Source organism: Solea solea, chromosome 19, assembly GCF_958295425.1.
Source record: "Solea solea chromosome 19, fSolSol10.1, whole genome shotgun sequence".
Taxonomy (NCBI): Eukaryota; Metazoa; Chordata; class Actinopteri; order Pleuronectiformes; family Soleidae; genus Solea; species Solea solea.
In genome coordinates this window covers 14,928,803-14,942,734 of record NC_081152.1, presented here as the reverse complement: position 1 = coordinate 14,942,734, position 13,932 = coordinate 14,928,803, and the positions used below count along the sequence as shown (strand labels likewise).

Sequence of the window (13,932 nt, the reverse complement as noted above, 5' to 3'; positions counted from 1 at the left end):
TGAATGGGTGGTGCATATATGCCCTTGAATTCCTTAAGGTCAAGGTTAAGTAAGTTTTTTTGAAGTTAAGTTTGTCGGTTTTGACACATGGCCTAAAATATTCTATGTAAAACCTGATAAAGTTGCGGAGAAATCGTTCGAGCGACAACGGGATTTCCTTTTTGTTTGTGGACCTTTTATTTATGACGTCTGTGTGCACTGTTGCAGTAGTAGATTGAATGTGATGCGTCACGAGCACATTTCTGTTTTCTTTTCTTTCACATTACCCCTCTCACGGTGCTCATCGGTTCCATTCTTACGTCACTGTTTACGAGAAGTCAAAGCCCCCCCAACACACACACACACTATTGACACACAGAGAGAGAGAGAGAGAGCGCGAGAGAGAGAGAGAGGCGGTGAGTCGTGCGTTTTTCTGGTGCGCGCCTTGAAACTTAACGGATCACGTGCGGCAGCGATGCCTCGTTAGAAGATTTGCATCATCTCTGGGGAGTTTTTCTTTTTCATTCACATTAAAGGCGATGGAAGCGGATTTAATCATTTGAACGGACCCTGTTTGTGTGGAGGGACTTCTTTTCTTTTTTGTTTTACTCCATCAGTGAGGTAAGACATATTTTAAGGTTTGGATCATTTTATAATGTGAGTCATATATAGTTAAATGTGTTAAAATGATTCTGTCTGCTCTTGCTTCCCTCACACACACACACATAGCTGTTTCTGCCAGTGATAATAATAATTTTATTTTACATTTTCTTCACGCTGCGCTGGTTCATTGATTGACATGGTCATGAAAAGAACACCTTCTACAGGATGTTTGTTTTCTTATCACTTCCTCCAAGGCCTCTTTGCTCACCCTCTATCTCACTATTAATGGAGAGAGCAGGGTTTTCAAATGGTAGAAGAAAGAAAAAAAAAAGAAGCTCACGCACCATCATAACCTGTAAAACCACATGGCTTTTGTTTATTTCATTATTTTGTTTCCTTGCTGCAGAAAAGCCTTTTTATATTTTCTCTGGTCTTAAAAAAAAAAAAGAGAAAGAAACTGAACTACTTTGTGCTGCAGCTTTCCAAACCTGCAGGATAAACCCATGGGTTTTACATTCCTGCAGGCTGATGTGTGAAGGTTCCAGTAAAACAATGGGAGAAAAGAAGTGGGATTTTGGTCCAATGTGCAGTCGAAGCAACAGGCTTAAGTGAAATGAAAAAGAGGCCGATTTGAACACTGTACACCAACTCTCGTGGATTTGTCGCCGTTTATTCCCCTGTTTTCGGACAAAAGTGGGACGTGGGAAGTAGAAAAGGGTTCATTTGACCTTAAGTGCGGAATAACCTTACCTTTAAATGATTTCAAAATGCCTTAGACTTTGCAGAAGTAGCTTAATTGACCAGTATAGTGTCATCACATAAGTTACATTAACTTGATTTGAGCCCGAGCAGCAGATTAAAGGGTTTTTTTCTTCTGGGTTTTATTATGTCACTTCCTCAATTTCATTTCTATATTATGTCATGTGAAGAATTTGTTTAGTAGTAATCAGGAAGCCTTGTACTATTTGCATATTCAGAACAGTACAAACAAGCAAACAATGGGAGTATTTTGTTATGATTAATAATCCCCGACTGGTCCATGAAGGCTGGCCAATCCGCCTGGTAACATCTGTGTTATATGTTTATGTCTGACTTTAATCCATGGTCACATAAACACAAGATCCAATTGTCATGATTGTCTCTGGAGTATTGTTGTCTGGTTTAATCCTAATTTTTCAAACGTTACTTCCAATAAAGCCCTGGTAGAATCTCATATTTGAAGATTTTTCTTGAATATCATCTTCAAAATACACGTATTACAGATTGTGGCTTGAAAATCTCAACAAGAAAGTGAATCGGCATGTGTCGATGATGTGGAAACCCATCACTCTGTGTGTATGTGTGTGTGTGTGTGTGTTCATCCTCCCTTAACCGGTTACACACTAACTTGACCTACATATCATATTGACCCCTTGCCTCCATCAAGGGTTATCTCAGGTTGTATTACGCACACTCTTATCAGCTCGCAATTCAAAATCCGAAAGAAAGAAAGAAAGAAAGCAATAGAAGGAGTTGAACAGTGTCCGTGCCGCAGCACAATGGCCTTCAAATTTATAGGTTGGCTTGTTTTGTGGCGATTATCAGTGATTTTGGGTAAAGTGTGAGCGTCAGTGGCGGGAAAGATTAGTGTGTGTGTGTGTGGGAGGGTTTCGGGAAACGTCCCCTTAAAAGAAAAGCTTCATTGTTGGATTGTCTACTTTGGCCCTGTGTGGAAAATAAACTGTCCCCCTGTCTTCTGGAGATAAATGGCTTTTTCTGACCTGTATATGTGTGTGTGTGTGTGTGTGTGTGTGTGTGTTTGTTCAGGCTATACCACTGAGAACATATTCTCTCTTTCTCTCTCTCTTTAGACCTCTCCTGGGTTTTGGTAGCCGTTGAGCAAAACCCTCAGCAGACGCTCCCTCCTTGACATTCTGCTGCCGCTTGAAACAAAGTTCACAAAGCTGAACGCAGCTGGGCAATAAAGAGGAAGGTGGACAGACAGATGCAGCAGCAGCAGCAGCAGCAGCAGCAGCAGTGTGTCACAGTCAAAGTGTACGAGTGAAGTAAGACAGCACAGGCGTGAGGTTTGTGGTGGGAACTTCCTTTCTCGACTGTCCCACCAGTGACACAATCGCTCCTCCCCGGAGCGGTTTGGCAAGCAGGTATTTTGTCTGAAAACACATCGGGCCGCCAAGTGTGTGGGATGACAACGCAACGAAAACAAAAAAGAGGAAAAAATAACCATGCTGAAGAATGACCAGCTGGTCTATATTGGCCTGGAGCTGGTGATCGCCTGCCTGGCTGTGGCGGGAAACGTGCTGGTCTGCTGGGCCGTCTGCCTCAACTCCAACCTGCAGAGCATCACCAACTTCTTTGTGGTGTCACTGGCGGTCGCTGATATCGCCGTGGGGCTGCTGGCAATTCCCTTCGCCATCGCCGTCAGGTATCAGTCCAAGTGCTACTATTTCATTATTGCACCTTCAATCGTTGTTTTTACAGGACTCAAACTCAGTGTAATCCCACATGAAAGCAAAGTAAATCTCTGTGCGGTGTTGTAATCCCAAGTGGAAAGAGGGCTGAAATATTCTACTCATGTAAAAGTACCACTATCTTTGATCAAATTTGACTCAATTACAAGATGTACTCCAGTTAAAGTAAAAAAGTAGCTTGTTTAAAATTGAATTTGTTACTTTTTTAACAAGGTTGGGGTTCTTACTTGTGTCTTCAAAACGGATTAGGGAATTACAAATCTCACATTAGTTGTTTTTTTTTATTTAGTAAAAGTTAAAGTACACATTTAAAAAAAAAACAACTTTAAAAAGTACAGGTACACAAAAAAAACTATACGCAATTACAGTAACACGAGTAAATGTAATACATTACTTTCCACCTCTGGTTGTAATGTAACAAAGTACAAATACTTTGTTGCTATTTTTAAGTTCAAAATTCACGTATCTGTACTTTACTTTGTTATTTATATTTAATATAACTTTTACTTTTACTCCACTGCATTTCCTCTAACTATCTTTGTTACTTGTTACTACCAAATAAAATAATAAGAAGAAGTTTATTCTGGTAAGATACCTGTACTTATACTCAAGTATGTCCTTAAGGTACTTTATACTTGTTTTAGGGACTAAAATTTGAGGTATTTTTAGGTACTTGTAATACAGTATTTATATTATTTATTTGTTTCCTAATCCTGGTCCTCAGAGACCCAGTACCCTGCGTGTTTTAGATGTTGCCACAGTCCAACGCACCTGATTCAAATCAGTCGGTCGTTATCAGGCTTTTGCAGAGCTTGATAACGAGCTTTCATTTGAATCAGGTGTGTAAGAGAGGGGCAACATCTAAAACATGCAGGGCACTGGGTCTCTGAGGACCAGGATTAGGAAACACTATGTCCTTCTAAACAATGTAATGTCTTCTTCCATCAGTACTGGTTTCTGCGCCAGCTTCTACGGATGCCTGTTCATCGCCTGCTTCGTCCTCGTACTCACCCAGAGCTCCATCTTCAGCCTGCTGGCCATCGCCGTGGACCGCTACATCGCTATCAAGAACCCGCTCAGGTGAGGAGAAAACTTAGGTCTTGTGTCAAATGTACTAAAAGGCTAAATTAAATGTCAAATGTGTGCAACAGTGACGCAAGAGGTGGTGTGTACTTGTCTGCATATTTATTTATATGTCTATGGAGAAAACACACAATCGAAAAACTAGAAATAAAAAGTTTTCTGTGTCGCGGAAACGCAGTTTTAAAATAACATGAGACGAGAAATGAGTCATTCACAATTTTAAAATGTTTTATTTCCATTTTGTACAGTCTGTTTCATCATGAAGCATGAGATATATAACATTTTGGGATAGAATTTTACATTTGTATCTGTCCGTTATCTGATGATTTTGCCCAGTATCAGACCGATACCAATACGGACCGATACCGATACCAATTCCCATACCTAGCTTATGTATAAAGATATGACATATTTTTGCAGTTTAGTTTTGCAGCGACATTGTCAGGGGTGAACAGCTCCACTTATGCTGGCGCTCGGAGCTCACAGTACCCTGCACAGAGCAGCATTACCTCGGTCTACCTCGGTGTAATTTGATTGGCCCACTCTCTCTTAGTCCCGCCTCTCAGATCCACCTCCATCTGCATCTTGCACACGGATACACTTGAATATTTCCGAAAATGCAGGAGACGCTGCACTTACAGCTTGGCTGTAGGAACAGGGAGTGAAAGTGAATCTGCTGAGATGATGAGAGCAGATGACAAGGCAATAATGTCGACCATAAAAACATGATATACATTAAATAATTAAATATCCGCTGGCTAGTGAGAGAGAGAGAGTGTGACTTCCTTGTACTGCTTCCCTGCCTTTTATTTGAACTAGAAATTATGTTTTAGCACAATTATTTTCTGTTTAATTTAAACTGCTGACTTTTCCACACTGTAATGAAATGCTTACACGTCATCAACATCACATATTAAAGATAAGAGGCATTTAAAAGATGTCTGCTCTGGTGTAGAAAATCCCAATGAATTACAGAGAGGTCTCATTTAATTATGACTAATCTGGCCGCCTGTGGGCAGACGGCGATATGTGTGACTCCACCGGCGTTATTGAGTTACTGTTGTTGTGTGTGCTGTTGACGTCTTTCATCATTGTCGTCATCCATGATTCCAATGCCATTTCTTCACGATAAAGCTTACAACAAAGTTCCTCTTTCACTCTTTGTGCAACTGGCGTTTTGCGAGCGCCAAACCCCGCTGCTGTTTATTCACATCTGCATTTATCCCGTCACACAAAGGTGACACATTTGCATAGGCGGTTGTATAACAGCATGTTAGGGTGAGTTGTCAAACACACCGGAGTCACGTCCCTGGCACCAAGAGACCATAAAACAAATCATTAGAATTTTTTAAGAGCTTATTGTAGACCATCAGCCAGCACCCTGCCCATGAAAGGTACCAGTCATTCGCAGTAAAAGCTGTCCAACACAAAGAATACCCATTGTCTTGCTTCATAGTCGTTTTGCTATTTTCATTCAGCTGCGACTCCTGCAGAGGTGGAGCGGTTTTCCACAGTCTTACAAATGCATTCAAAATGAACATAATGTAGAAATCTGAGTCAGATCCTGCTGCTTAGACATCTATTTTGTTCTTGACAAGAGTTGAAGTTAAATAACAAAAGTTATTTAACTTTTAATGAAGAAAAATGTTAATCCCACATAGAAATTGTATTGATCCCATAAGGGAATTTAGAATTTCTTCTTCTGATTGTATTTGGTAGTAACAAAGAGAGGAAATGTAGTGGAGTAAAAGTTGCTATAAATATAAATAACAAAGTAAAGTACAGATACGTGAATGTTGTACTTGATTATTGTTATTATTATTATCATACACCAAGCTGAAAGTCTTTCTTTGCTTCATCGAATTGACAACGCAGTCGAGTTTGAATGTGCAGCCATTTTCTCCTCATTCAAATCCCCAAATATTGACTTTGCTGCACATACTAGTGACAATGAGATTAGATAAAGCAGCTGGTCGTTGTGTATTAACGTGCTTTCTCTTCAACCTCTCAGGTACAGCGGTGTGGTGACGGGGCAGAGGGCGAAGGGCATCATCACTTTGTGCTGGGTCCTCTCCGTGGGTATCGGCCTGACTCCGATGCTGGGCTGGAACACAGGTGCTAGATTCAGTTCAGGCAAATGTAAATGTTTGCTTTCACTGCCGGCTAAGTGCTCTTAGCCTAGACTGTAGAAAAACATACCGGTGACCTCTGCTACATTTTCCATCGGTGTCTGAGAAGATGGTCTGACGTCTGTGTCATGGCCTGTACCTTTTACTGTCATTTAAAGGCAGACGATCTCAACTTTGAAAGATGGGAATCTGGGAAGAGATGGGAAGAGACACATTTCCCAAATTAATTTAAAAAAAAGCACACACACACACACACAATGAGAGGGCATCCAGCTTTTTTACTCTGGTTTAATTTTATTTAACTTACTCCTGATTTCTGTAAACAAAAAGCTTTTATGCTCTCACTTTACAATGTGCTTTACAGGTTAAAGAAAACTTGTAAAATGTGTTTAAAAATTTAAAATATATAATAGCACCAAAATATAAATAATCACCATATCAACCCTCTGTTATGCAGGTTTGAAGGCCTCATCCAGCAGCAGCAGCAGCTGCCCTCAGGGTATGACCGAGTGTCTCTTTGAAGGAGTGGTCACCCTGGACTACATGGTCTATTTCAACTTCTTTGGCTGCGTGCTTGTACCTCTGGTGGTCATGCTGGTCATCTATGCCCACATCTTCATGGCCGCGCGGCACCAGCTCCGACTGATGGGGCTCAAAATTGCGCAAGCACCCACGCCGGGAGAAACCACCCTGTCTTCCGGCTCGTCTCGTTCGACCCTGCAGAAGGAAGTGCACGCTGCCAAATCGCTGGCCATCATTGTGGGTTTGTTTGCCTTTTGTTGGCTTCCGGTGCACATCATCAACTGCTTCAACCACCTGTGTCGGGACTGTAACCGCCCACATATCTGGATCATGAACATTGCCATCATCCTGTCGCACGCAAACTCTGTCGTGAATCCCTTTATCTACGCCTACCGCATTCGGGAGTTCAGGCTGACGTTCCGCAGGATCCTGTACCAGCAAATTCTGCGGCAGCGGGACGTGAACAGGTCTGGCGTTGGGAATCACGACAGCAGAGGTGTTGGGAGCAGCCGCAGCAGCATCATTGGAACCTCGTCCTCTTCCCGTACCAGTAAAGAGCGTATGTCATGTGGCACAATAGTCAACAGTTACATTCTGGGCCCTGGTTCAAACGAAACTCCGCCGGAAGTGTCTTGTCTGTGGACAATAAAGTTAGACTCTGATCCAAATGGCTGCAGAAACAACGGTCACAAAATAAAAGGAGACAACCCCGCGGCAGCAGCACCACTGCCGTGCATCTCTGGGTTTTCTGTGCAGGAGGGGACGGAGTCAGTGTCGGGGTCAACAGATTCCGAGGAGCTTAAGGACAGTCAGAGCTGCATTACTTTCATGAATGCTCATGCATTCTTCCCAAAACAGACTGACCATGGCTGCTCTGCAGGAGGTCTTACAGAGGTCTCATGATACTTATAATACATGAATACTCATATTGCCGTTAAGCACATAAGACACTGCTAATAAAAGAACACAAATGAGGCCTCAGTTCTGACAAAAATCATATTTTAGGTCTCATATGTTTGAAGCTAAGTCCATCCAAATGTGCATAAAATACTTTTAACTGTACATATCTTGTAATGTGTTTTTAAAACTATATAAAATATAAGGTAATAGGTTATTTTTTTGGAATGGCTGTGTTTTATATCCACTGGAGAATTAAATATGTATGACATACTGTATATCACAGTTTATTATTATTATTATTATTATTATTATATATTAATCAGCTTAAAACTACTGCAACTTAAGGTCTTAGTGAACAATAAAACTGTCTACTCGGACAAACTTGGGGAGAACACGTTTGACAACAAATATTAGGCGTGCTCTATCTTTTGTGTATAGATCTATTGAAAAGTAATTTCTCAAACTGCGCGGAAGCTGCAGAACACTTGATTTGCGAGATTGATAACTGCCAGGCAACATGTGTCTGTTACTGCTTCAACGACAAGGAAGTGGTGCACACACACACACACACACACAGGCCAGTTACCAACCATTCAAAACAAAGCTTGTTTGATCTATTCAACTATCAGTTCATATGCCTGTAATGTGGCACACAAACACACACACACAGGTTTGCACATGTATCCTTCTTAGGACACTGCATTGACTTCCATTCATTTGCACAACCTAAACAAAGCGCTATCAATCAATAATGCCTAACCTTAACCTTAACTTAACCGCAATTCAAATCTTAGCCCTAAACTTAACCAGTTCCTCAAAAAGGAAGGAAGTTCTGCCTCATTCAGACCAGGTTTTGGTCTCCAAGAGGACTCCAGATCCTGATAAGGTCAGTGTTTCTGCCAGAAAAGGGACCTTAAGAGGTAACAAACACAAGTGTACACACACACTTACGACTACAGACTACTCTGTGAGGAGTGTTTACAGAGTAGCCTGACTGCTGACGCCAGTCAATGGGCCTAATGCAATGGAAATCAAATGAAGGTTCATATGATGATGTCTTTTATTATGCCATTATGCCTTCTCTTTCCTCACTAAAAAGCCCTTCCTCTGTGAGAAAGACCTACATTTAGCGACACTAATGTGCTTTAAACCAATCCCAGAGACGAGTCTACAGGGAAAAAACATATATGGGTATGTTTTCAGCATGTGAACTGTATTTATTCCAAAACTATGATGGTTGCTTTGTGGTGATGTCCTGTATATGTGTATTCAAATGAATAAAGGATCGATGAACAAATAATCTAATTTTATGATTTGGGGTTTTTGTGTTTGCATGAGAATGAGATAAGGGTTAGTAAAATTAAAATGGAAAATAGAAACACACACTCCTTATTCAACAAAAACAATAAACATGTCCATATCCAAAAGGTATGTAAATAAATATGCAAAACACAAAACTAAAACAACTCCTTACTTTCTGAGACAATTGACTGTCCCAGTATACTATATACTATTCACTGATTTGTCTGTTTATCTTGTTTCTTCTTCTTCTTCACACCAATCACACTTACATTTCACATTACTGAGTCTCGTTGTTTTAAATCATCAAAGCAGATAAGCGAACAACTGTACAGAGAATTTCCTTGAATTAACAGAGATTAATAGAGTGCACATATTTTCCCTAGCCTATTCCTGATGAATTTCTGTGTATATTTTAAAGCAACATTGGTTACACAAGGTTGTGATTCAGTGATCTAACATACTGTACATTATATCTCAGGAAAATGACACCTGCAAATGGTTGTGGTTTATGGTTGTGAACTGGGTTGCAATAGTTTGCAGGTCCCCATTTAAAATGGTTTGGGAAACACTGATCCACATAATGAAGTAAATTAATCATTTATTCTTGAAGATATAGTTCAGGATGAGATCTCAGTGATATTTGTCTAGCAGTCCCAGGCTTCAGTCGGGTCCATGATGGCATGATGCTCTGAAGAACTACACAAACTGTTCACATAGTAAGCTATTCTGGCAGAAATGAACTACAATTTGGGACATATTACGCAGTTAGCACATGCTCTCTTTTCTAAAACTGTCATTTTACCGTTGTTCCTTTCACTACTTTCCTTCTAAAATGATGACAAACCTAATAGTGAGCCAGAACACCAAAGAAAAACTATACGCCCCTCAATGCACCGCGGGATGATACCGGAAGCACTCCTTTGACCTATCGAGGCATTGTGGGAAGGCGGAAAAAGGCTCAAAAAGGGACGCGAAATCGACGAGAGCACGTTGTACAGTCCAGAGTAAAACGACAAAGAAACCCGTTCCCGACACATAATCAAGGTAAATTTGTGTAATTTTGAATAAGACTGTTTTATAAATATTTGTCTAACATTGGTATTCGGGTCTTGGTGTCCACTGGACCTCATTCATTCGCTGAGCCAACATGGCTCCGTCTAATTTCTGAGCTCGCTCAGTTTTATACCAGTACAAGTCACAATTAATATCAAATGCTCTTTATTTTCTGATGGGCTTTGTTTTGTGCAATGTATACGCAACAAGCTCGACGTTATGTGGATGCTTTGGCTCCTGTTGGTTAACTTGGTTATTTTTCACATAGCATAGCACGCTAATGTGGCTAATTTAGCTAGCTAAGGAGTCTGCTTCTGCACTTTAAGAAGTCTCAATTTAATCTAGTTTATAGGTTAACTATTGTCACATCACATCCTACGGGAGCGATATTCAAATCAGTGTAATTTCTGAAATACCAGTCACTGTTTCTGTCGTGTTCTGGTGTCACAGTAACCGTTAATGTAGCATAGATGTGGTTGACGAAAAGACCGACCCCTTTTTGTCATTTCACAGGTAGCAGTTTAAACATTAATTTGTGATGACGAGAACACGTTTTTTCTTTTCTCCAATAAGTCTCTGATATATGGCTGCAACTAACGATTTGGACCGTTTGGTCCAGAAAATGTTGATCAGTGTTTCGCAAACCAAGTAATGTTGGTGTTCTCGAATACCTTGTTTTGACCATAAACCAAAACTATTCAGCTTTAATGCTTACCTTGTTTTATGGAGCAAAAACTAATCACATTGTAGATGCTGGAAAATTAGAACAATTGTTTTATTTATTTATTTTTTTAAATAACACTCAGAACAATTAGTTGATTATCAAAATGGTTGACTATAAATATTAAATTAATCAAGTAATTGTTTTAGCCCTACCCTGATCGGCCTCCATCCAATAATTTTCTGATCACTGTTATTTAAAATATCTTGTTTAGTTGCCTCGTTTATAACTTCAAAATTTATTTATTGGGCTGCAACTAATGATTATTTCCTTAATCTATTAATCTGTAAATACTATTCAATTAATATGCCATTTGGTCAAGAAACATGTTGATTTGTTTCCCAGACCTTATAATGAAGCCATTTGTCCATAAACTAAAGTCATTGATTTTAATTTAATTGTTATATAGAGCAAAAACACCAGATATTCATGTATACGGAGAGCTTATATGCTCAGACAGATAAATTGACTATCTGCAATTAATTTAGTAACAGATTTATAATCAATAAGTTCTTCATCGTTTAATGCTTTAATCCATCCAAAACACTAAATCACACAACAAAAAGTTTTGTTTACCGAGTGAAAATTGAAAAACAAGTTCAATGGTGTATATAACCTGTAACATCAAGTACTTGTTAAACATTTCACACTGTTGTATTTCAGGCAAACCGGTAAAAATGTCCATTGGCGTACCCATCAAAGTTCTGCATGAAGCAGAGGGCCACATCGTGACCTGTGAGACCAACACTGGAGAAGTGTACAGGGGCAAGCTGATTGAGGCTGAGGACAATATGAACTGCCAGGTTGGTCTGGAGTAATAAACCGTCCACAATATTCATAAATTAAGTGAACAGAATGAAATTGATCTGTTATTGCCATGAAATTTAATATGTTCTTCCATCACTACAGATGTCCAATATCACCGTCACTTATCGTGATGGCCGGGTGGCACAGTTGGAGCAAGTCTACATTCGTGGCAGCAAGATCCGCTTCCTGATCTTACCCGACATGTTAAAGAATGCCCCCATGTTAAAGAGTATGAAGAACAAGAACCAGGGATCTGGCGCGGGAAGGGGCAAGGCAGCTATTCTCAAAGCACAAGGTGATTTGGAATCTGCAAAGTGGCCGGGCATTTTATTTTTCCTTCAGTCATCAGAACTCAAAAGATGTTTGGCTTGGCAAACAAAAAATGCCTCTGTAGAGATGACCTTCCTCCTAATATAAATATAAAAGGCTAATTCAAGAGAATTAAAAAGCACTTCAGTGTAATTATTTGACCATTTCTGCCCAAAAAAAAGATAAACTTAATTTAAAATAAAGGACCTTTTTAAAATTAAGGAAAATTGTTCCACGTATGTAGTAAACAAATTAGTTACTTTTAAGCTGTTTAAATGAAATGAAACTTTTTCTAAATCTTGTGTTTTTATCACAGTGGGAATCGCCAGCCTGCAGAGCAGCAGGCTTATTTGATTTTCTCCTCTTAAAAGCCACAGCACTATAAACTACACAATTGTATTACAATGTCAAATGAGGACATGCCCTAATTTGTATATAATTTCTTTATACAATGATGGTCTCACGTGTGTTATTTTAAAATAACTGTGCTTTGAACCATATCCTGTCCCAGCATTGGGACTGTGATAAAGAGGCATTGTTTCAATTCTGCTGACTTTTATTCAGGCTGTTATGTCGGGGAGTGTATTGAATTCTTATTTTTAGATGTTCTTAATAATGCGTTTCAAGGCTACGAAATCAGACTTGTCTCAATATCTCTGACTAAACGTATTAAATCTATATAAAGCCAGGTATTTCTGTGACCTCTAATGTGACTGCTGCCACATCCTGTCTCTCAGTGATTTATTATTTCTTGAATAACATTTTTGTGTCTTTTTTCAGTGGCTGCAAGAGGCAGAGGCCGTGGTGGAATGGGAAGAGGAAATATCTTCCAGAAGAGGCGATAACTTCATCTGTGTTAAGATTGTTGCATTGTATAGTCTGAGGTTTTTTTCTTTTTTAATTGTTTTGTTTGGATTGGCTATCTTGGATACTGTTTGAAGTCATGTGATTTGCAGTTTACTGCTTTGCTTTCATTTTTTATGAAAATAAACATATTTCCATTTGACACCTTGCATTTGTACATGACATTAATACAAAAAATGACAACACGTACATGAGGTACCAATTCAGGGTTATTTTGGAAAAAATCCAGTCCAACCTCTTCTCTTGCAATGTCAACTTTTTTAAAATCCTGAATCTGGATCACCACAAAAATCAAATTATTTTCATAGTCAATAACCAAATTTACATCCTCAGGAAATGTAAAATCTGATAACTAGTTATGCTGCTCACAATAAAATTGACAATTTTCTAGAGCTGCAACTAAAGATTATTTTCATAATCGATAATCTGTTGATTATTTTCTCGATTCATCGGTTTGTCCATAAAATATCAGAAAACCTTCAAAAATGTTGATTGGTGTTCATCAAACCTGGGACTGATTATGTTCTCAAATACCTTATTTTGTCCATTAACCAAAATGATTAAACTTTAATGATTTCTTTGTCATCCAGAGCAAGGAAATGAAGGAAATACTCACATTAAAGCTTAAACAATCAAATATTGTTTTAATCATGGAAAAAGCTTCAAACCGATTAATCGATGATCAAAACAGTTGTCGATTTATTTAGTAATCGATTAATTGTTTCAGCTCTACTATTTTCATAAGTTTGAGAGTTGAACACTTTCAGATTTTAATTTCTTTGAATATCTGTATATTTGATTATCTTTTTTACTCTGACAAAAACAGATCACTAATTATAAGCTGCTTTTACTTTATAACAAAAACAGATTGTGTTTTGTCGATAAGAAGACATCTGAGGGTGTCATTTTGGGTTTGATATTTACACAGACCAACGTTTTATGTGAAACAACATTTAAATTGATCATGAAAACCTTTGGTATGGCAAATGACACCTGTTTAATTACTTATTAAAAATATTAATGGTGGTTTTCAGTGTCCCATTGACATATTTGTTGGATAATAGTTAGCCTTTGACATTTTTTTGTCTTAAAATGCTTTAAAGGACAGAATTGTAAAATAAAAAACTGCTCCAAAAAGCTGCTTTAACCTCAGAATACAATCTTCGTTTTCACCACCTGGGGGAGCCAG

General features: G+C 38.9%; 2 protein-coding genes across 3 annotated transcripts; both read left to right on the top strand.

Annotated features, from left to right (window-relative positions):
* Positions 1 to 383: 383 nt before the first annotated feature.
* adora2ab (adenosine A2a receptor b) lies at positions 384 to 8,959 on the top strand. The gene is made up of 5 exons (XM_058616591.1): positions 384 to 600; positions 2,433 to 3,007; positions 4,002 to 4,133; positions 6,148 to 6,251; positions 6,723 to 8,959. Exons 2-5 carry the CDS (start codon positions 2,808 to 2,810, stop codon positions 7,688 to 7,690), a joined length of 1,404 nt encoding a protein of 467 aa, XP_058472574.1. The 5' UTR covers positions 384 to 600; positions 2,433 to 2,807; the 3' UTR covers positions 7,691 to 8,959.
* A 927-nt stretch (positions 8,960 to 9,886) lies between these two features.
* Positions 9,887 to 12,885, top strand: snrpd3l (small nuclear ribonucleoprotein D3 polypeptide, like). 2 transcript variants are annotated; one of them, XM_058617176.1, is made up of 4 exons: positions 9,887 to 10,033; positions 11,427 to 11,566; positions 11,673 to 11,865; positions 12,660 to 12,885. In XM_058617176.1, the coding sequence occupies exons 2-4, from the start codon at positions 11,441 to 11,443 to the stop codon at positions 12,722 to 12,724; spliced, it is 384 nt and encodes a 127-aa protein (XP_058473159.1). In that variant the 5' UTR covers positions 9,887 to 10,033; positions 11,427 to 11,440; the 3' UTR covers positions 12,725 to 12,885. The 2 variants fall into 2 exon arrangements, with proteins under 2 accessions (XP_058473159.1, XP_058473158.1); XM_058617175.1 differs by having other exon boundaries at positions 9,976 to 10,043.
* The last annotated feature ends 1,047 nt before the right edge of the window (positions 12,886 to 13,932 follow it).